Genomic DNA, 22,303 nt, shown 5'->3' on the forward strand with positions numbered 1-22,303 from the left:
TACTGTTCCTCAAAAGTACAGTGGTCCCTCACCATAGAACCCCTCATTGTGTTATTGCTCCTCTTGTAACACATATATGATCCTGGATTTGATCAAATTTGTCTTTTTGAAAATCGATTTATTTAACATCATTTTGTATTTTTTATTTGGTTCTTTTGTGTTTTAATGTACAATCGGCACACAGGCTTAATTAAACATTCCACATTATAAGGTTACCTTGCTTGTGTTACAGGTCTTTTTTGAGGCTTGTTTAAATATTTATTTAAGAGGGATCACTGATATGTATCAAAAGCTGGTTTTGTTTTCCTTTGACATGCAAGTAAGTATCTTCATTGTTTTTAATGTTGAATATATTTGTTACATGTTGTCTCTTCCAGGTGAACGGCACATTGACATTTTAATTAACAATGCTGGTGTGATGCGATGCCCAAAGATGTACACAGAAAATGGTTTAGAAATGCAGATGGGAGTCAACCATTTTGGTAACTAACTTTACTTAAATTCCATGTTTAACTTTTTAAAATTACAATTCTAAATGTTGTGGTCAAGTGTGAATGGCCCTAGTGCTGGCATTAGGTAGTTTCTGAGTTGTAGGAAATTATAGAAGCTGGAAAAAGTCACTTACTACCAATGTTCTGTAGTCTGGTATCAAATCTAGGACTGCAGAGGTGATAAGCAAGTGCACTGTGACTGCATTATCCAGATTTCTGTCCATTTCTATTTTTTGAGAATGGTCCAACCATTCAAGGTCTATTAACCAAACTTGCTACTTATGTCAAGCAGGTTGATGCTTAAAATTATTTCTCATGGTCTGTAATATGGGGAGGGTGGGAAGTTAGTGATCATTATGGCTGTATATTTGTCCATAAACAGTTTCATTTTTGGAGCATGTCTATCATACCATTCAAGGTATTTTCATAGGAACTTGGTAAACCTGTCAAAACTGCATATAGATGCCTTTTGAGACTTGATAAGTTTTCCATTTCAATTTTTACATGTTACCTACCATAGTAACAAAGTTTGGCACAGGTAATATATAAGAGTGTTGGAACATATAGTGCTTTATGTAGAAGTCTTGACCTAATTAATTATAATTACTGAAAAGTCACTCATTGTCAGTCAGTTCAGGGAGTTGGGGCATTTTCCAACCCTAACACACTCTGCACCATTTACTTCATACTGAAAATAAGTAGTCATAATTGGAAGATGACTTTGATAGCCCTGTCAGACACGTCATGGGACAATAATCTACTCAATCTGGTGATAGACCTACCCAGGAATATTTAAACAACAATGATTGCAGGTGTTCAGCACCATCTACTCCTTCATGCCTGGCTCTTGTCAGGACAGCCTTGCAAGAGCATGATAGCCTTCCACTCTGAAGATTTCATGCCTGACTCTTGTCAGGACAGCCTTGCAAAAGCATGATGGCCTTACACTCAGGCTTCATGCCTGGCTCTTGTCAGGTGAGCCTCGCAAGAGCATTATGGCCCTCCACTCTAAAGACTTCATGCCTACCTCTTGTCAGAAGAGCCTTGCAAGAGCATGATGGCCCTCCACTCAGAATGCTTCATATGCCAGGCTCTTGTCAGGACAACCTTGCAAGAGCATAATGGCCCTCCACTCTGAAGGTTTCATGGCAAGCTCTTGTCAGGAGAGCCTTGCAAGAGAATGATAGCTCTCCACTCTAAAGGCTTCATGCCTAGCTCTTGTCAGGAGAGCCTTGCAAGAGCATGACAGCACTCCACTCTGAAGGCTTCATCAATGGCTCTTGTGAGGACAAGCTTGCAAGAGCATGATATCCCTCTACTCGGAAGGCTTCATGCCTGACTCTTGTCAGGTGAGCCTTGCAAGAGCATAATAGCTCTCCACTCTGACGGCTTCATGCCTGTCTCTTGTCAGGTGAGCCTTGCAAGAGGATGATGGCCCTTCACTCTGAAGGCTTCATGCCTGGCTTTTGTCAGGAGAGCCTTGCAAGAGCATGATAGCCCTCCAGTCTGAAGGTTTCTTGCCTGGCTCTTGTCAGTAGGGCCTTGCAAGAGCATAATGGCCCTCCACTTTGAAGGCTTAGGAATGAAAGTTGTGTGCTTCAGGGACTGGTGTTCCATCAATAACATCATCCCTTTGAGTGCCTTGGTCCCTCAACCAGCTGGCTTTTTCTCCTGTCCTGTAAGGAGAGAAAGTGGGTACCATTAACCATTAAACACTACCACTCCATGATATCTGATACATTCAGGCATCTTTACAGATTTTGGTCATGATATAGGGCTATTGAATCTACCTACCAAGTTTGATATGACTGGACCATATTCCCTTCCACGTTTCCAAAATGGGATCTGTCCAGTGAATCCAAACTATTTACAGTTCAGAGTGGATGTTTCTGTGATACTTATCGCATAACCAGGCTTTGTGGCCAAGAACCAGTTACCATCACTGGGCAGTGAGAGAATTTTCATAAGTATCCTCACATCTATTGATAAGTCCAGAACAGCAGCCATGCAAGATCCTGTCCACACAAGAACATGTCCATGCAAGATCCTGTCCATGCCTTTAATTACTACTTTAAGCATGCTGAGACAAGTCATGGCAACCACAAAACAACTCTTTCTCCCAGATAAAGCAGGATGTCACCACCTAAGCCCACTCTTTGTGGCTTAAGTTGGTTATGCACTTGGTGCACTCTGACATCATATTAGATCAAGAGCGACCTCATAGAGTATCAGCTGATAAAATTAGAGCAATTCAGTCTTGATTATTTTGCACTCAACACTGTATCAAGATATCGGTTGACTATTTCCCTCTTGTTTGCGATTTTGTTGGCTCCAATTTTCAGTTGGATAACATGTTCAGACCTTTGAGCACAACCACACACAATTGTTTCTCAATGTTCATGTCAATGAACAACGTGGTATGTGGTATCGGACATAATTGATACACACTGTAGTATGGAAGCCAACGCTACTTATACGGATTTTGTGGATATGCTTTATTCTTTAATGCTCATGTTGAAAAAAGGAATAAATGATAACAACACAAGGTTAGTTTCTTTCTTTTTATTATCAATTAAGCGTTTTATTTATCTTTTTTATTGCAACGTGCGGGGGGTGGGGGGTGGGGAGGGTAGGGCAAGCACAAATGCAATACAAATTTATTTTGTTTCTTAAGTCTTGGGACATATGACCAAAGGGAAAAAAATGTTTCACCATAAGTTCTGGGACAAAAAAAAAAACCAATTATTTTATCATGTCCCAACATTTACGGTAAATACGGTAAGACATCTTAGAGATATTTACATTTATCTTTAAATTCCGTGTAAGACATCTTAGTGATATTTACATATTGTTAAATTCTTAAAACACTGTGTAAGACATCTTATTGACATTTATATATTGTTGAATTCTTAAAATAGTGTGTAAGACATCTTAGTGATATTTATGTATAAAATACTGTAAGACATCTTAGTGATATGGCCAGGTATTAACAGGTGAGTGATATATGGCCATTTGGGCCTCTTGTTACTACTGCAATCATGATTGCACAATAGAAAGTCCTATTGACATAATATGTATGACCCCCTATGTGATAGTTATTTATGCATTTGGTGTTGAATGCAGTGATTAGAAGGCCTAAATTATTTATTATCTGAATCTTAATGTATTTGAATATAATTTAGTACTGCATACTCAAAGTATAATTCACAGCTATAATGTATACATCAGTATATGGACACAGGCAAGACAATATGTAGAACTGTTGTGTTGATTTGCATGTACATTCTACTACTTGCTAGTATTCCATTCATTTAAACTGATAAATATCATTTTAAAGGGATCAAAATAGATTGTTCTTAATGATTCTGTTATATTTCAGGTCATTTCCTTCTGACCATGTTACTTTTGGATAAAATGAAGGCATCTGGGAATAGTCGTATCATCAATGTTACCAGTATTGCATATGCTAGAGGGGAGATCAATTTTGATGACTTGAACAGTGCCAAGCAGTATGACTCGGTGAAAGCATATGAGCAGAGCAAACTTGCTAACATGTTATTTACCACAGAGCTAGCCAGGCGCCTTCAAGGTTGTTGATTTCTTGTCATTCAGTAATCATATAATTGATGTAATCTCTAATGATAAATAAGAATTTTTATATGAATTTGAAATGGTGGTCTTTTTAATCCATGTCATCAGGATATATGAACCCTATAGTAATTTTTTTCCATCCATTTGTCCATGCAGACTTCTTGTAAACAGCATAATTCTGTAACCTTTACACATAATGGAATTCTATATAGTAGGCTTGAATCCTACAGTTGTATCATTAGTATGGGTTTGAATCCTACCATCAGATTATTGGCACGGGTTTGAATCCTACCATTGGATTATCAGCATGGGTTTGAATCCTACCATTGGATTATCAGCATGGGTTTGAATCCTACCACTGGATTAATAGTATGGGTTTGAATCCTACGATTGGATTAATAGCATGGGTTTGAATCCTACCACTGGATTAATAGTATGGGTTTGAATCCTACCATTGGATTAATAGTATGGGTTTGAATCCTACGATTGGATTAATAGCATGGGTTTGAATCCTACGATTGGATTAATAGCATGGGTTTGAATCCTACCATTGGATTAATAGTATGGGTTTGAATCCTACCATTGGATTAATAGTATGGGTTTGAATCCTACCATTGGATTATCAGCATGGGTTTGAATCCTACCATTAGATTATCAGCATGGGTTTGAATCCTACCATTGGATTATTAATATGCATTTGAATCCTACCATTGGATTATCAGCATGGGTTTGAATCCTACCATTGGATTATTAGCATGGGTTTGAATTCTACCATTGAATTATTAGCATGGGTCTGAATCCTACCAATGAATTATGAGCATGGGTTTGAATCCTACCATTGGATCATTGGCATGGGTTTGAATATGCCATTGGATCATTGGCATGGGTTTGAATATACCATTGGATAATTGGCATGGGTTTGAATATACCACTGACTTATTAGCATGGGTCTGAATCCTACCAATGAATTATGAGCATGGTTTGAATCCTACCATTGAATCATTGGCATGGGTTTGAATATACCATTGGATCATTGGCATGGGTTCGAATCCTACCACTGGATCATTGGCATGGGTTTGAATATACCATTGAATTATTAGCGTGGGTCTCAATCCTACCAATGAATTATGAGCATGGGTTCGAATCCTACCATTGGATCATTGGCATGGGTTTGAATATACCATTGGATGATCAGCATGGGTCTGAATTGTACCATTGGATCATCAGCATGGGTCTGAATTGTACCATTGGATCATCAGCATGGGTTTGACTATACCATTGGATCATTGGCATGGGTTTGAATATACCATTGGATCATTGGCATGGGTCTGAATATACCATTTGATCATCAGCATGGGTCTGAACTGTACCAATGCATCAAAAGCATGGGTCTGAATTGTACCATTGGATCATTGGCATAGGTTTGAATATACCATTGGATCATCAGCATGGGTCTGAATTGTACCATTGGATCATTAGCATGGGTTTGAATTGTACCATTGGATCATCAGCATGGGTTTGAATATACCATTGGATCATTGGCATGGGTTTGAATATACAATTGGATATTGGCATGGGTTTGAATATACCATTGGATCATCAGCATGGGTCTGAATTGTACCATTGGATCATTGGCATGGATTTGAATATTCCATTGGATCATTGGCGTGGGTTTGAATATACCATTGGATCATCAGCATTGGTCTGCATTGTACCATTGGATCATTTTGAGTCAGCTTCTGCAAGTTTGGTTTTGTTTAACATTGTAAACCATTTACATGGCTCTAAAAACATCTTCTCTTTTTTCACTAATAGTATATCCAACACATTTAAATCTAAAACAACACTGATCCAATAAATAAACTTCTTTCATTTCTACAGTAACAAGACAAAAAGGAGTAAAAGTCCAGAATAAGTTTTTTTATATGTGGAAAATTTTAAATTTTCAGATACCTAACTCAATGTGCTTTTGATGAATTTATTTAATTATATCTTTTTACATAACATTGTTCCAGATTATTTCACAAAAGTTACAGTTATACCACTACTGAAAAGCAAATTGGTAACCTGATGGACAAAAATAACTATAGACCTATAGCTCTTAAGACTATTATTTCAGAACTGTTTGAATGCATCATACTACAAAGATGTGAAGTCACAATCTCCAATAATCAGTTTGGTTTCAAAAACACTGGTCAACAGTGAAATCATTACTGACTTGAAAAGGCCCTAATCTGTAGTATTTTGGTGTGCCGAACACGAATATAACCGTGAAAAATTTGTATTGGCTCTCGTTTTGAAGATATTCATATACCTCATTTTCTATGTTTCACTGTGTAAATTTCTCCAGTAGGACTGCAGCAACATCCGGAATAATGATGTAACATTGCATAATACCATCATGCTCACATCATCCACAGTTGATTGCATCATTTTCTGATGCAATGCAATACTAATGCCATGCGGCTGCTGAAGTAAGTTGACGTCAGCAGTGTACTATACATGTGTAGGCCTATTATACTAATGCCAGGCGGCTGCTGAAGCTGACGTAAGCAGTGTACTATATAAAGCCCAATCAGATAGGTTCAGCATTTAAAATATTTTAGACGTTGTGCGAGACAGTTCAAGCTACTGTTACATAAAACTTATTATTTTATCCATTTACGTACAATAAAGAACAGTAATGCCTCGAAAGTGTGTTAATACCGCGGACAATTTTTGCTATATTTGTGGGGAAGTGACATTTGCCAACCAGAAGAAAAGTATCAATTCTCAAGTGAAGAAGGCATATCATCTTTACTTCGGATGCAAGGTTGGTGACCAAGACAAGCCTTGGGCTCCGCATATATGCTGTGCTACATGTACAACACAGCTTTCACAGTGGTTGAATTGCAAAAGGTCATCAATGCCGTTTGCAGTCCCAATGGTGTGGAGAGAGCCAAGCAACCACCTAAATGACTGTTACTTCTGCTTGGTTCCTCCTCTTTCCGGCGGAATAACGAAGCGAAAGAAGTCGAGAATAGTCTACCCAAACATTCCGTCTGCATTGAGACCAGTTCCACATGGTGAGGGACTTCCTATTCCAGAACCTCCAGCAGAATATTCTCTTGATTCATCTGACGAAGACAAAGGTGAGTCGACCTGTTCTTCTCCTGGTCCATCAGCATGCAGTGATCCAGATTTTCACTGTGGTGCATCATCAACCCCACACAGAATAACACAGGAAGAACTAAATGACCTGATTCGTGATTTGGACTTATCAAAGAACAAGGCAGAATTGCTAGGATCAAGACTCCAACAATGGAATCTTCTAGAAGAAGATGTCACAATTACTGCATATCGAAAGCGCCACCAGCAATTGGAGCCTTTCTTCAGAAAGGAAAGTAATCTGATATTCTGTTCCGATATTGAGGGCCTCATGAATGCTTTAAAAATCACTCATGACCCACAAGAATGGAGACTATTTGTGGACTCTTCAAAACTGAGTCTCAAGGCTGTGCTTTTGCACAATGGAAACATTCTTCCATCTATTCCAGTAGCGTATGCTGTCCACATGAAAGAGACATACGATAACTTAAGGCAGCTACTGAATTCCATTGAGTATAACAAGTACAGCTGGCACCTCTGTGGTGATTTGAAGGTAGTTGCCCTTTTAATGGGACTGCAGCAAGGATATACAAAATACATGTGTTTCTTATGCGAGTGGGATAGCCGAGCAAGGGAAATGCACTACATGAGGAAGGAATGGACTCACAGGCAGAATGTAGCCATTGGAGAGAAGAATATCCAACACCCAGCTCTGGTTGAGGCTCAGAAAATCTTGCTACCACCCCTTCACATCAAACTAGGTTTGATGAAGAACTTCGTGAAAGCCATTGACCGGACTTTGCCAGCATTCCGATACCTGCATGAAAAATTCCCTCGACTCAGCGAAGCAAAGATTAAAGAGGGAGTTTTTGTGGGTCCTCAGATTCGAGAGCTTTTCAAATATGACCGGTTCAACAACTTGCTGGAAGGTGACGCGAAACAAGCATGGAATGCTTTTCGCCTAGTTTCTACAAACTTCCTCGGAAATGTTAGGGCAGAAAACTATAAGGAACTAGTAGAAGACATGTTGATGAAGTATAAGAAACTTGGCTGCAATATGTCTCTAAAGATTCACTTCCTTCATTCCCATTTGGATTTCTTTCCTAGCAACTGTGGTATTGTTAGTGATGAACACGGCGAACGTTTTCATCAAGATATCGCAACAATGGAACAAAGATACCAGGGAAAATGGTCCACTACAATGCTGGCTGACTACTGCTGGACACTCCTCAGAGATGCTCCCGAACAGCTGTACAAGAGACAGGCGAAGAAATCTAAGATGTAGTCAATGACTTGATTTTTTATAGGTAGGCTATTACAGTTGACCTTTTACTATTGGAATGCATTTCGTTATGTAAACATTAATTTCTTGCAGATTACAAAAAAACTAGAGCCAATTTTGCAATTTGACTGTCATATTCGTGTTCAGCACATAAAAATTGATAAGAATTGACTAATTTTATTTCAGTAACATGACTTTTGTAAAAATTTGTTGTCCAGTGAAAGCAACATTCGACAGATTTGTGCCTACATGCCTTTAAGGAAGTTGTCAGCTGTTATGTAGAACATGGCAACCCAGTGTTTGCATGCTTTTTAGATGCTAGTAAGGCATTTGATAGGGTCGATCATTGGACACTCTTTAAAAAGTTGCTTGATATTAAAATACTTGTCTACATAGTTCATACTTTAGTTAACTGGTATGGTAAACAGTTGTACTATGTGCGATGTGGAAGTGGAATATCCAGCACTTTCCATGTAACCAATGGGGTGAGGCAGGGAGGTGTTCTTTCCACTTTTATTTAATATATACATAGACAAGTTAAATCATAAACTGGGTCAGTGTTACATGGGGTTACATCTGCCACCAAATTTCTTGTTTCTTTACAATTTTAGTTTTGCTGATGATATATCATTGATAAGTCCTTCTATCACAGGTTTAAAGAAATTGTTAAAGATATGTGAAAAATATGCATTGGAGAATGATATCATCTATTATACACAAACATCAGTATGCATGGTCTTTCAGTCAACTTCTTTCAAATTACCATCTCCTCCCCCCTGTACATCTTGACGGCAATGCGCTTATGTATATTATACATTATTAGGTCATATTTTTAAATCCAATCGGTCAGATAATGAAGATATGATGAGACATTACCAATTTTTGTGAACTTGAACAAACATGATTCTATGTAAATTTAAGAATTGTTCGTTGAATATCAAAATTAGATTATTCAAATCTTATTGCTGCGCTATGTATTGTGATCCTACATGGACAAATATTAGTGAATGTAAGAAAAGAAAACTAGTTATTGGTTATAATAATAGTCTTCTTTTTCTATTAGGCCTTCCTAGATGGAACAGTGCCTCCAGCATGTTTGTAAATTATGAAATATTCAGTTTTGATGAAATAATGAGAAAATATATATTCTCAATGATGACAAGAATATCAAATAAAAAGAACTGCATATTGAAATCTCTTTGGAACTATGACATTCATTTAAATTCTCATATTATTAGTAGATGGAACAAATTACCCTCTAATGTGCTACTTCGTCTCATTCTTTACAATGCTGGGCACAGTCCATTGTTATAGATGTATATGTATACTTGTACATATGATATATGTGATCTTTTATGTTTACAATGTTTTTACTTTATATCTATATTCTAATTTAGATGTATGGACTATTTAGTCTTAAATAAAGAATTCTTATCTTCTTATATTATTTTACATGTATTAAACCAAACAAAAAACTGGATATAGCCAACAGCCTGGCATAATCCTTGCCGATGTATTAACCAAAACAGCATGTTTTATATAACAAATCAAATGGCAGATCTACTTATGAAAATGTTTTCTGTGTTGGTAATTTTAATTATATAGGAACTAAGTTGAGAGTTACCTGTTGTAAAGATTCTATATATGGTTTTTAAACCAAATTTCTTACAGAATGTCAGATTTACTGTTAAATATTGAAGTCAACGCTAGTAACTCAGTGTTTGATTATTTGTATTTCACGTAAAGTTGATCATCTTAGTATGTACAGCATTCCTTGTTATTTAATCATTGCATGTATCAACTTTATGGATCAAATTAAAATAACCCTGAGTGGGTAAACATCACTCTAATTTTCCATTAAAATTATTCCTTTTCTCAATCTAAAATTAACAATAACCTCATACTGTCACTAATCAGTTGCTGCGATGCTTTTGGTATCAACCATTTCTAATTACAGGAACTGATGTGATAGTCAGTGCTGTATACCCAGGACTACACAGAACTGAAATTGTGATATCAGCCATTTCTAATTGCAGGAACTAACGTGACAGTCAATGCTGTATACCCAGGAGTACACAGAACTGAAATTGTGATATCAGCCATTTCTAATTGCAGGAACTAATGTGACAGTCAATGCTGTATACCCAGGACTACACAGAACTGAAATTGTGATATCAACCATTTCTAATTGCAGGAACTAATGTGACAGTCAATGCTGTATACCCAGGACTATGCAGAACTGAAATTGGACGACATATGTCAGTCTCAAATTCTGTGTCACGCTCATTTTTTTCACCTATTAACTGGCTTTTCCTCAAGTCCCCAGCAGAGGGGGCTCAGACAATAGTGTACTGTGCCTTGGACCCAAGCCTTGAAAAAGTGTCTGGAAAGTATTTTGTGTAAGTAGTACTGTGATATTGCTAAATTAAAATTATTTTTTCATATATTTATCTGACTCACTATGTTAAGTTAGCAGTTTGAATAACAAACAACAACAAATATTTACATTGCATTTCTTTTATTACAATTGACAATTACTGAAAACCGAAACCTCACAGGTTTAAGAATAGGTGTATGGGATTCAGATACATAATTATTCATTTTCCTTTTGACATGATCAAACTTTCACATGTCAATTCAAAATGGCTTTTTTTCAGCAAGGTAAAGATAATGTGATTGTTTTGCAAGTTGTAAGAAATGGGTTGTGTCATCAATAATATGCTTTGGTTTTTTAAAGTCCTAACATTACCTATTTTATGATATCATTTTGTTGTGTTCTGATTGGCTAAATCACCAGAAGCTGTTTTACAAAAGGTTATAGCAATCTCACATGTGCATGTGGCGGATAATGTAGGATGCTTACCAGATCATCAAGTTTAATGTTATTCTGCTTCTGACTACTGGCAATGAAACACATATTTCGTTAGAGGCAGTCATATTCTATTAGGAATCACACATCACTTAGTGGCAGTGAAACATGTCTTCTGTTGAGAGATGGTTGTATTTGATTATGCATCACACATTACTTACTGCCAATCAAACACATTCTGTTTAGAGATAGTAATGTTCCATTATGATTCACACATTACTTGCTCACAAATAAACCTGTATTCCATTTAGAGGCAGTCATATTCGATTATGCATCATACATCACTTACTGGCAATGAAAGATGTATTCTGTTAAGAGGCAGTCATATTTGACCATGCATCACACATCACTTAGCGGCAATGTAACACATATTCTATTTAAAGAGTCATATTTGATTATGCATCACATATCACTTACTGACTTGTGCTGTTGGATGTCTGTCTGTCTGTCCGTTTGTCTGTTCCAGATTTGTTTTTATCTCATTTGAAACGCATGATTCAGTGCTGAAAATGTTCATGGTTAAATCTAAGTATATACTATTTATCTTTTTACTTAGTTATTTATCATCCAATTTAAATCCTATTGTATTATAAAAAATGAAAAGTTTTTTATGTGCAGAACTTTTGTTGTGTCATTTTATTCAGTAGACACTTCTAATTCCATCTAGTGCTGTCTTCTTACCATAAAAATGAATTAAGGAAATAAGTCTTTGGTTTTTTTTCACATAATTATTGAACATTGCTTTGGATGATAAGGATTTATTTATTCCGGTTTAATCCAGGGTGATAAATCTGGCCAAGCTAAATACAGTCTTTATGGACTGATAAATCCATGTATCGATAAAAATGAAAATTGAGGATTGTTAATAATACAGGCCAATTAGTTTTCCGTAAAAGCCTTGATTTTATACCTTGCCAGAATTTGATTTTGAGGCCCTGTCATCACTACCATCCTTTTTTTCTCCACATTTTCATCAGTCTAAGGCAAAGCATTTAAACAGTGGATACAATCTACTTTACTAACATATTTTTTGTTAAAAGGTTCTTAATGGAGAGAACACACAATTTCTATTTTGTGATAAGCACCTGTCTTTATTCTTGCTACTTGAAATTGTGCTGTAATTAATTACTGAAAGACTAAATATTGACATCAACAATCAAGAAATAAATATTTAAACAGATAGGTGAGTTAAGAATAAAAAGGATGTAATATCTCATTGCAGGAATCAGAAAGAAACAAAAAGTGCACCACAAGCAAATGATGAAAAGGTTGCCAAAAGACTATGGGCAATTAGTGAGCATTGGACTCATCTATACTCCTGATGCTGTCATTTTTTTAGAATTTTTTAAATGGTTTAAATAGAGACTGAATGTGTGAATAAATGTGATACTTTATACTTTAGTATGGGTTGCTTCATTCTTTCTTTTTGTGTTTAATCATTTCATTTTCATCCTAGAGCATGTGGAAGTTTTTGTGTAGTGACCGAAACCATCCTTAAAATATTTTAGTTTTGTTGCCCTAGATTCAGAAGTTTTAGTTGGGAGTAGGTAGGTTGGTGCTATGGCTATTTTTAAAAATACCTCCTATATATTTGAAACAATTGTTAATAATAAAATATGAAAATTATGCAAATATCTTCCCCAGATGTATGAGAAAAGACAAGTCAGAGGTCAGCAAACAAAACTGTCTTTCTGGAAGGCCCCATCCAATGACATTTTACTTTTAGCGATCTCCTATCCTATTCTGAGACTACCTCATAGTCATCTGGGCTGCCAAGCATACCTTATTGGTTTAAATTTATTAATACATAAAACAATTAATGATCAGGGCAAAAACTGGACATAGTATAGTCACCAAAATGAATTCAGTCACCTTAAAGAAAATCATGTCTTGGATGATTAATATTAAAATTAGCTGAGATCAATTGAGTCAAGAAATCCAATTGTGAATACTCTATAATTAAGTAAAGCATTTTGTGTCTTTTATATATGTTTGGAACAAGTTAAATAAGCTATTATTAATTTTCACTGTAAAGTCGGATGATCTAGACAACAGATTATTAGTAGTCACTGTGAGATAATTTAGATTCTGAACCAATTTCCTATGCTGTTCACTATAGTATTTACAAATAAATACATAATGGTATGCATTTTCTATATCATCACCATATGCAAATAATGTACTATCTCTTAAATGATTAGAATATAAACCACTATGTAAATGACCTCAGTTATTTCTAATTCTTGTATGCAGAATGGATAATTAATATTAATTAAACCACCTTATACATAAAACTGGGCTGCCAAGCATATGCAGCCATCTGGACTGCCTATTAAGCATACTTACACCACTTAATACAGCCATCTGGGCTGCAAAGCATACTTAACACCATTTAATACAGCCATCTGGGCTGCCTATTAAGCATACTTACACCATTTAATACAGCCATCTGGGCTGCAAAGCATACTTACACCATTTAATACATCCATCTGGGCTGCAAAGCATACTTACACCACTTAATACGGCTGTCTGGGCTGCCTGCTAAGCATACTTACACCACCGTTTACAGCCATCTGGGTTGCAAAGCATACTTAGAGCACCTCATGCAGCCATCTGGATTGCCAAGCATACCTAAAATAAACACAGAACTACATGCTTATTTCTAATTAGAAGGAGAATACATTCAATGTGGCATAGAGACATGTAATGTCTGTCAGACAGCTATTTATTTGTACACCATATCAACAAGCTTTTTTCTCAGAACAAGTCTTAGTTGTGGTTTTCCATTTCTGCATACATTTTCTACCACAATTTGGAATATTTTTAACTTGCTACAAAATATGAATGAATTCAAAACAGATTTATAAAAAGTGCTTTAATTTCATCTAAGAATATCAGCACACTGACGTCAGTGAAAACACCAGAACAGTTTCAGTCTGGGCATGCAATGTTGAAATACTGATTGAACATCAAACACTTTATCATCCATGGAATATTTAATAGGTATATAATAAATGTATTCAAAATTCTTTAGAAAAACAAACTGCTCCACACATTAATTAGCATGACAATTTCTTGGACAATCTATGTAGTGTATGTTGTGTTGTGGATATGTATATAACCAGTCCATCTGCTGTATCAACCAAAATACATCAAACCAAGATGCTACTGTATACAATAAATAAAGCTGAGTGCTAAAATCTATGGTATAAACTTTTATCGACTACATGTAAAGAAATGAACATGAAATATTTATAATATTAATAAAGGTTAGTAATGGATACAAACAAGTTATTGGAAACTTTATGAGCACATAAAGTGATATTTTAACATAATAGTGGACAAACCCAAAAAGAAAAACGAAAAAGAAAATTAATAACTGCTTTACATACAAATTTTATGTTGGCAGTATTTTGTCTTTCAGGACTGATTCCATCAACAAGAAAAGATGGATTATGGATTATCAAAGTCTTTTATTATTAGAATATGTTCAACAATTAAGCATTGGCAATATTAGCTCACAAACTCAAGGCTCAGTTTTAGGCCCCTCTCCTCTTTCTTATCTGTGTGAAAGATCTACCATTCAATAATGGATACACAAATACAGATTTTTTTGCAGACAATGCAACCTTGTATACATCTAATTCTGATACTGAAGTTATCCAAAAAAGAATAGGCCCATACCTTATTAGAGTTCAGATTTGGGCACAAAATACAATCGTAATTAATGCAGGTAAAACAAAATGTATTATTTTGGGGACATCACAAAAGCTACTCAGTTAGGGAACACAGAACTACCTCTTACAATAAATAATCATTTGTTAGAAAATGTGAAACCTGAAAAGCTTGTAGGTCTGTCTATAGATAATAATTTACAATGGGATGACCATATTGACAAGCTTTGAAAAACGCTGTCATCCAGAATTGCCCTACTTAGCAAAATCAAGAAATATTTACCTACAGAATACTCACAATCTATACTACAAGTCATATATTCTTCCAACAATGGATTACTATTCAACTGTATGGGGAGAGTGTGCCAAATGTCAGCCTGACAGGATTTATAAACTTCACAAACACATAATTTTAGATCCATCTATTGATCATCCCTCAAAAGCATTGTTTACAGAACTCACTGGTTCACAATACATGAAAGGATAGATTTTCACAAGGCAGTTCTTGTATATAAATGTCTACATGGAACTGCACCAGGGTATCTTCAGGACTTATTCAGGCCTTTTTCAACACAATACCAGTTGAGATCAATATCACATGGAAACCTTCTAGCACCAAAACCAAGAACAGAGCAATTTAAAAAGAGCTTCCAATACTCTGGTACAGTTCTGTGGAACAAGCTTCCACTACATGTAAAATTTGCAGAAACTATTAGAGTATTTAAGAAGAGATATCATGAGTATGCATGTGTTTCTAATAGATTATAATGGAATTTATTATTTTGATACTAAATGTTAAAATAAACAGTAATTACTGCTATCTTTCATATAATGCACATTGTTATACTCTCCTTAAGAGAGGCCTCAAGGGAGAATAGTCCTTGACTAAATGAGTCACCCTCTATAAATAAATAAATTATTATTATTGTTATTATAGGTTTCTTGTATTGGTCAGAAGGATATGCTTATGACATGGAGGGTGACCAATCAAATGTATATATTTGGCATTTACAACTCCCTTATTTTGCATTTGTGTTGAAATTTTACATAATCTAGATACAAAACTTGAAAGGTTTTAAATGTTTCATCAGAAATTATGACTCAACAATTTCTCAAGGTATAATGTACATTTCTTATATGAGAATTTGTTGTATTAATGAAAGAAAAGGAAAAAGCATTTTTATGGGCAATTTGAATCAAACCAGGATTTCCACTTTATGGAATATAAGAACATAAGTGAGAGGTCAAAGAGTTACCTGGACATCAAATTAATGTGTATTTTTTCCCATTAACTTCCAAGCCCATCCATGAGTTCACAAACAAGTAGAAGAACCCTTAGTACTAACAGTGCTGCATGGCAACAGGTAATAACACCATTTTCAGAATACCTTTGTAAAAAGTCATGAAGGCAGTTTTAATAAGTTTTATGAAGACAAAATTGCTGATACCATCTTAACTAGCCTCAGCATACACTGTTCCAAGATGTGCACAGGGTCTTGAAACAAGGAACCCTATCTGTTTAAGGTCATGTTAATTCTAACGTGGTTAACTATGGGTCAGATTTAGAGTATCTAGATGTACTCTGGGATAAAGCCGATAAAGTGTCTCTTCCAGGCCACTGTGTGGATATATAAATCTCTTCTCAAACACAAACTTGTAGCACTGTTCAAATGACCATGTAGGATTTTTATAGAAAATGTAGGCAACCACTGTTGATCCAGCTCGCCCTATTCCAGCTCGACAGTTTACAATGGTCTTTTTATCCAGAGCATCCTGCTCCTCAAGCCATGATACAGCCTCCTGTATCATATGATCGGGGATTTTATTTCTCGCTCCATCCATCATAGGGATCTTTCTATACAAAATTTCATGGCTGAATTTTGAAGGCACAAGATCTAAGTTATCAGCAACATTTAAAATAGCATCAAAGCCAAGTTCATCAGCGATTGAGGATGCCATGAAATTTCCCAAGTATATATTTTCACAAATTCTATTAAATTCTGGTCCCTGTGTCCATTGTTCACCTGTGGGTGGGGATATTTTGACCAAACCATCTACCTTGTAATCATTTGCCCACATCCAAGTTTTTGTTTGTTTTAATCTCGCTCGAAATGTGAATCTGTACTCCTCACCATCACTTGTAAGAATAAATGAATCACTGAAAACTAATTCTTTTTTTCCATTATCCAGTTCTGTGGTTGATTCCAGAACTGGCAATGGAATGGCATGCCACTGACCATTTGGATTACCACTGTGATACATGTTAGTCCAGACCTGGGCACAAATGTCATCTGCAGTTATGTTTGGGTCGTCAACAGCTATCTTCATTTTGAAGGCCATGGCTTCAAGCATAAACATGTGCTGCCAGGAAGGAACAGGTGGCCGAGTTGACAAAATTCTCAACATTTTAGTAAAGTACCAGTTCCTGATAAGACTCTGGTAGAAAGCTATTGAATGTACTCTGTGGTTATTAAATTAATCTATAATAATTGTCTTTGGTCTGAAAAGAAACAAGAACCATTTTATTGGAATGTCCAAATGTTTTTACACTTCCACTGTTAATTAAATGAAACAAAAGCTAATACCCTAAACAAGACTGTAATGTATTTTGACAAAGGTAATTTTTACCCATCTATCATCAATTACAGATCTTTTCTTTGTTTAAATTTTTTAAAGTATTAATACAATGGGCTTCAGTCACTAATATCTGTTTGATACCTGCTCGCAATATTTACCCCTAACCCAATCTGACCTCCTGATGATCACCTGGGTACCATAATTAAATTGCAATTACAATTAGCATAGATAGTATATTCTTGTAGGTAGGTCATGATGACTTAGAGTTCAATCATTTAATTTTCAGTTGGTGGCAGGGTGAGAATGAATAGGATAATCTTTTTTGAACCAGAACTGACCATTTATGGGGGAAGGATTTTCTTTCAAGCCAGTATATTTTGTTTTCCTTTTGCCTGAAAATAATGTATTTGTATCAAATGTTTTGGTGTTGGTTTTGGGTGGGTGACTATACATTGGAGCAAGAATAGTTTTTTCAAGCTATGTGAGGTAATTTTTAAAAAAATTACCCTCATTATGAATTAAAATAAATGATAATATTAGCATATATGTCATCAGGAGCCAAACAACAAATTTCTTGGGGGTGACTTGGCACTATTGGACAAATTTCTGATCCTCCAAAAACAGTAAAACACAATCTTGCTAGGATACAAAAGCTCTTACTCTATCAATCATTTTTGGTGAAAAGAAAAATATACTGTGATACAAGAAACACAAGTATCCTGGTCAAAAAGAAAATCCTTCCAAAACGTAAATGGTTTATTCCTATTAGCACCAAAGGAAAATGCTCCAGACTATTTGTGGAAAAGCACAACAGTACAAGTCTTCAATTGTCTCCTTTAGGAAGATTAAACATGAATAGGATTTGAGTGGATATGTTTCTGATGTCAAGTCAACCCATTTTTTAAGCATAAAATGCAGCAAATTAAGACAGAACATTATATTAAATATTTTGTACCATTTTTGCTACAGTTAGCAATGGGGACCTAGGTGGCCTAGTGGTCAAAGCGCTCACCTTAACCGATCTCTGCCATCTCACCTCTGTGTGGGTTCAAGTCTCAGGATGGGCCAATGTGGGAATGTAAGAAAGCTTGCCAGCTGTTTTCCATGGATTGGTGGTTCTTAACAGGGTTTTCCCAGGTTCTTCCCACCAGTTATACTGGTTGCCATGTATATTATCCACTGAAAAATGGCATTAAACCCCTCCAAAAACAACAAGTATGGTGGCAGGGAATAGTTATGTAAATTGTGTAGTTCTTGAAATTGATGTGACCCATATATACCTACCATAGTTACATGTACTTTGCAAAATGATCCAATCCCAGTCACCAGTGGAGGATAACAGGGCTGCATGTTGTCCCCAACTCTCTTCAGTATGACGTTCTCTTCCATGCTTACTGATACCTTTGTGCCTGGGACACTGGGATCAACATCAGAAACCAGATTGATGGCGATCTGTGATGAAGACAAAGTTACAGGAACTGACTGTGATCTCTTATTTGCTGATTGCTCCCCGAATGCCAAATCTCAGTGTCTTACATTCAGTATCAAGAAGAGAGAGGTAACCGTGATGCACCAACCTGCACCAGGAAAACATGTAGACCCATCCATCACAGTAAATTGCCAAACCCTCATGTCAGTGAACAAGTTCATCTATCTAGGCATCCATTTGCAGGCCACGCTTAACATGAAATCAATGCCAAGTTGCTAAAGCATGTATGGCCTTTGGCAGACACCATGTAAATGTATGGGAACACAGATGGGTCAATCCACAAATTTCTAAGCCTACAAAGCTATTGTGTTGCCGACCCTATGGTATGCTAGTGAAGCCTGGACTATGTACAGACACAATGACAAGAAGCTGAATCATTTTCATATGTGCCATCTGAGGATGAGATGGTAGGGCAGGGTATCAGACACCGAGCTTCTCACACGGGCAGGCATTCTAAGCATAAACAGTCTACGACGAAATCACGTTTGAAATGGGCAGGTCAAGTCAGCAGAGTGTCAGAAGAGTGACTACCAAAGACATATTGTGAGCTGAAGGTGGGAAAGCGAATTTAGGGTGGTCAGAAGAGATGCTTCAAAGATTCCCTTAAGTCATCCTTAAAACTCTTCAACATTGACCGAGTCTTGGAAAGATATCACACAGGGTCACTGCACTTGTCAGAGTCTTGCCCATACCAAAGCTAGATTTTGAACGGAGAAAAACTGCAGAGACAGTGCAAAAGTACATACATTGGAAATCTCAGAATTGTAGCATGACCTCTATTGTTCAAGCAAACCCATGTAGCATCTCCTGTCAAATGTGCTACAAACAATTCAGCATACAAATTGGCTTCATCAGTGACTCACATGCTCACAGAGACCAAATCAGTTTGTGATGTCATGCCCGTCTTTAAAATCAAATGATAAGCAACACCTCATAATATGCAGAAATACCAAAAATGGACTAGGAAGAAGAGCTAGCCACACTTAACAGTAGACATGTTGGTTCAGGGCAAGTAGAATACCAAAAAAAACGGCCCGGATGGCAACTATTTTGAATTGAATCAAGCTGTTTAGCACACAGTGTATTTCAGAATCATCACCTAGTGAACTGGCTTGCTTTTGCACTTGGTGTAAAAAATGACCTTCAGACTTAAACAAAAATGCAAGTATAAATTTTAGGTTAGGATGGATAAACATCTTTTACTCCGCTACTGACTTGTCAATGGAATAATATTCTTGTCCTTTGTTGTATTGTAGCTATTCAGAAAATATGGACCTTTTTGACCTCACTTGTTTATTACTTTTTCATGAATTTTTATTTTAGGCATGTGGATGTGGGATTAAAGATTTGTATAACTACAATTAACTATGCTCAAGTAAGGTGGATACAACTCTAAACAGTATACAATTTATGCATAACAATCACCAAAGAACATTAGATTTCCTACAACACTTTCATATACCCACTGAAATGTCACTGAATTGAACCCCTTGGGGCAATTTGGCTTGTGTTGTCTGACAAATTAATAAAATCAGGTTACTTCTTATAACTGTTCATTTGTCAGAAGGATAATCAATTATCACTGCAGTGGTATCACAGCTTCATATTGCGATGGCCTAATATAACAGTTAAAAAGATTAAGTCACTGGCAATCACATGTGCCAATTCCACGATCAGAGAGAAGGTAGCAAAATATTTTGAAGTATCTGAGAAAGTCATGAACACTTGTAACCCAAAGGAGAAACATTAATACATTTATGTCTTTGATAAAAAGAGCATTTCTGATAATCATATCCCTACTTTTGTGGTCGCCAACAAAAACTTGAAATTGGTTGCAGTTACCAGTGAAATATCATATAATGTGACAGTTTTATCAGGTGGAAATTCTTTAAGTACATTTATTCCAGCTTATTTTGTTCTTCTGGAAAGAGACTGAGGAATGAATTGCTTGAGGATGCAATCATTAGGGTTTCTGGTCCTGCTTGTGAGACTGGATGGTTCCATGGTCAAGTCTTCAGGAAATGTCTCAATGAACCATTTCATTAGCTGTGTTCAAGGGCGAGAGCCATCCCAGCCATTGTTTCTGTTGTATGACAGGCACAGATTACATATATCTTTGACAATAACTGATTTGGAAAACAACATAATATCAATCTTTTCATATTACCATTTCACACTAGTCATGTCCAACAACTTAGCACTCGATGTCCAATGTTTCTGACCATTTCAGAAGATACACAATAATGGAAGGATGAAATACATGTTAGAAATTACATCCCGTTCCAAATCAGAGCCTATAACTTAAGTCTGTCAGGTACAGATCTTCGAGCATCATTTAAAAATTGTGGAATCTAACCCTTCAATCCACCTGTGCGTCATTCATACCAGATACAGTATTCCACAATTAAAGCAATAACTCAATCTGATTAAAATGAGATCATCACTGTTCATACACGATAGTGGAGATTTGATTTTAATCAGATTAAGTAATGACCTGATTCCAAAACTACAGCCACCTGCCATGCCATCTCTCCACAAAGGAATGAATGTTTTCTTCCTAACGAGGACATAGTAGTAGGTACTCATGCTCCGAGTCCAAGAGGTCGAATTGCTGGCTTCTTCGGAAAGGAGAGTGTATTACTGGACTAATCAAAGAAGACCACAAAGAAACACATTCTTCTAACAGTTATTGTTGGCGGAAAAGGCAATGACAGAGGATAGCAATGTGCAGGAAATAACAGAACATGGTGAAAAGCAGTCATCAAAAAAGGCTAAGAAAAATGTGGAAAATGGAAAAACGCAAAATCCTAAGGCATCTACTACGTGAGAGTTCAAAAACAGTAAGAAGCAAAAAAAGTAAAGTCTATAGCCTCTTTTATGATCCAGTTATGTTGTATCAATAAGTGACTCAGAAGAAACAGAAGACTAAGCTTGTTAAGAACAGTGAATCCTGCTGTGAATGCAAATAAGAACAGCCCGATGTTTGTCAGTTGGGTACAATATTGTGCTCAAAGTTGCAGTCCTTGGGCTCATTTGAAGAACTGCATTGAAGTTAGTCTTGAGGCTGAACGAGGTCTGTAGTTGTCCCTGTCATCCAGAACTGCCAAGGATAACCATGAGAGTGTAGAGGTCCTTATAGAAAATTTTCACCTGTATACATATTTAACTTCAAAGTGGGCAGTTCAGTTTATTTTTTTATCCAGCTTAAAAAGTTATCAAAATTTGTTACTCTTCTGTTCAGAA

General features: G+C 36.3%; 2 protein-coding genes across 6 annotated transcripts in view; one reads left to right on the forward strand and one right to left on the reverse strand.

Annotated features, from left to right (window-relative positions):
- Positions 1 to 12,721, forward strand: part of LOC149808305 (retinol dehydrogenase 13-like) — a 32,780-nt gene extending 20,059 nt beyond the window's left edge. For 4 of the 5 annotated variants that reach the window (XM_089975813.1, XM_089975821.1, XM_089975827.1 and 1 more), the window contains exons 5-8: positions 378 to 482; positions 3,871 to 4,080; positions 10,646 to 10,850; positions 12,543 to 12,721. In XM_089975813.1, coding sequence (XP_089831939.1) covers positions 378 to 482; positions 3,871 to 4,080; positions 10,646 to 10,850; positions 12,543 to 12,642 — 620 coding nt within the window. In that variant the 3' untranslated portion in view covers positions 12,643 to 12,721. Of the gene's footprint in view, positions 1 to 377; positions 483 to 3,870; positions 4,081 to 10,566; positions 10,851 to 12,542 lie in introns of those variants that run through there. The other variant, XM_089975837.1, reaches the window with a different exon arrangement.
- Positions 12,722 to 15,909: 3,188 nt separating this feature from the next.
- LOC149808306 (uncharacterized) lies at positions 15,910 to 22,064 on the reverse strand. Its single transcript, XM_089975844.1, has 2 exons — positions 18,856 to 22,064; positions 15,910 to 17,494 (listed from the first exon to the last, which is right to left on the reverse strand). Exon 2 carries the CDS (start codon positions 17,398 to 17,400, stop codon positions 16,540 to 16,542), a length of 861 nt encoding a protein of 286 aa, XP_089831970.1. The 5' UTR covers positions 17,401 to 17,494; positions 18,856 to 22,064; the 3' UTR covers positions 15,910 to 16,539.
- Between the last annotated feature and the right edge of the window lie 239 nt (positions 22,065 to 22,303).

Source organism: Sinohyriopsis cumingii, chromosome 1 (assembly GCF_028554795.1).
Source record: "Sinohyriopsis cumingii isolate HCF-2022 chromosome 1, ASM2855479v2, whole genome shotgun sequence".
Lineage (NCBI taxonomy): Eukaryota > Metazoa > Mollusca > Bivalvia > Unionida > Unionidae > Sinohyriopsis > Sinohyriopsis cumingii.

Bases quoted from the DNA above. Each gene is read 5' to 3' on its own strand.
- LOC149808306 (XM_089975844.1), bottom strand. From the start codon at position 17,400: ATGTTGAGAATTTTGTCAACTCGGCCACCTGTTCCTTCCTGGCAGCAC.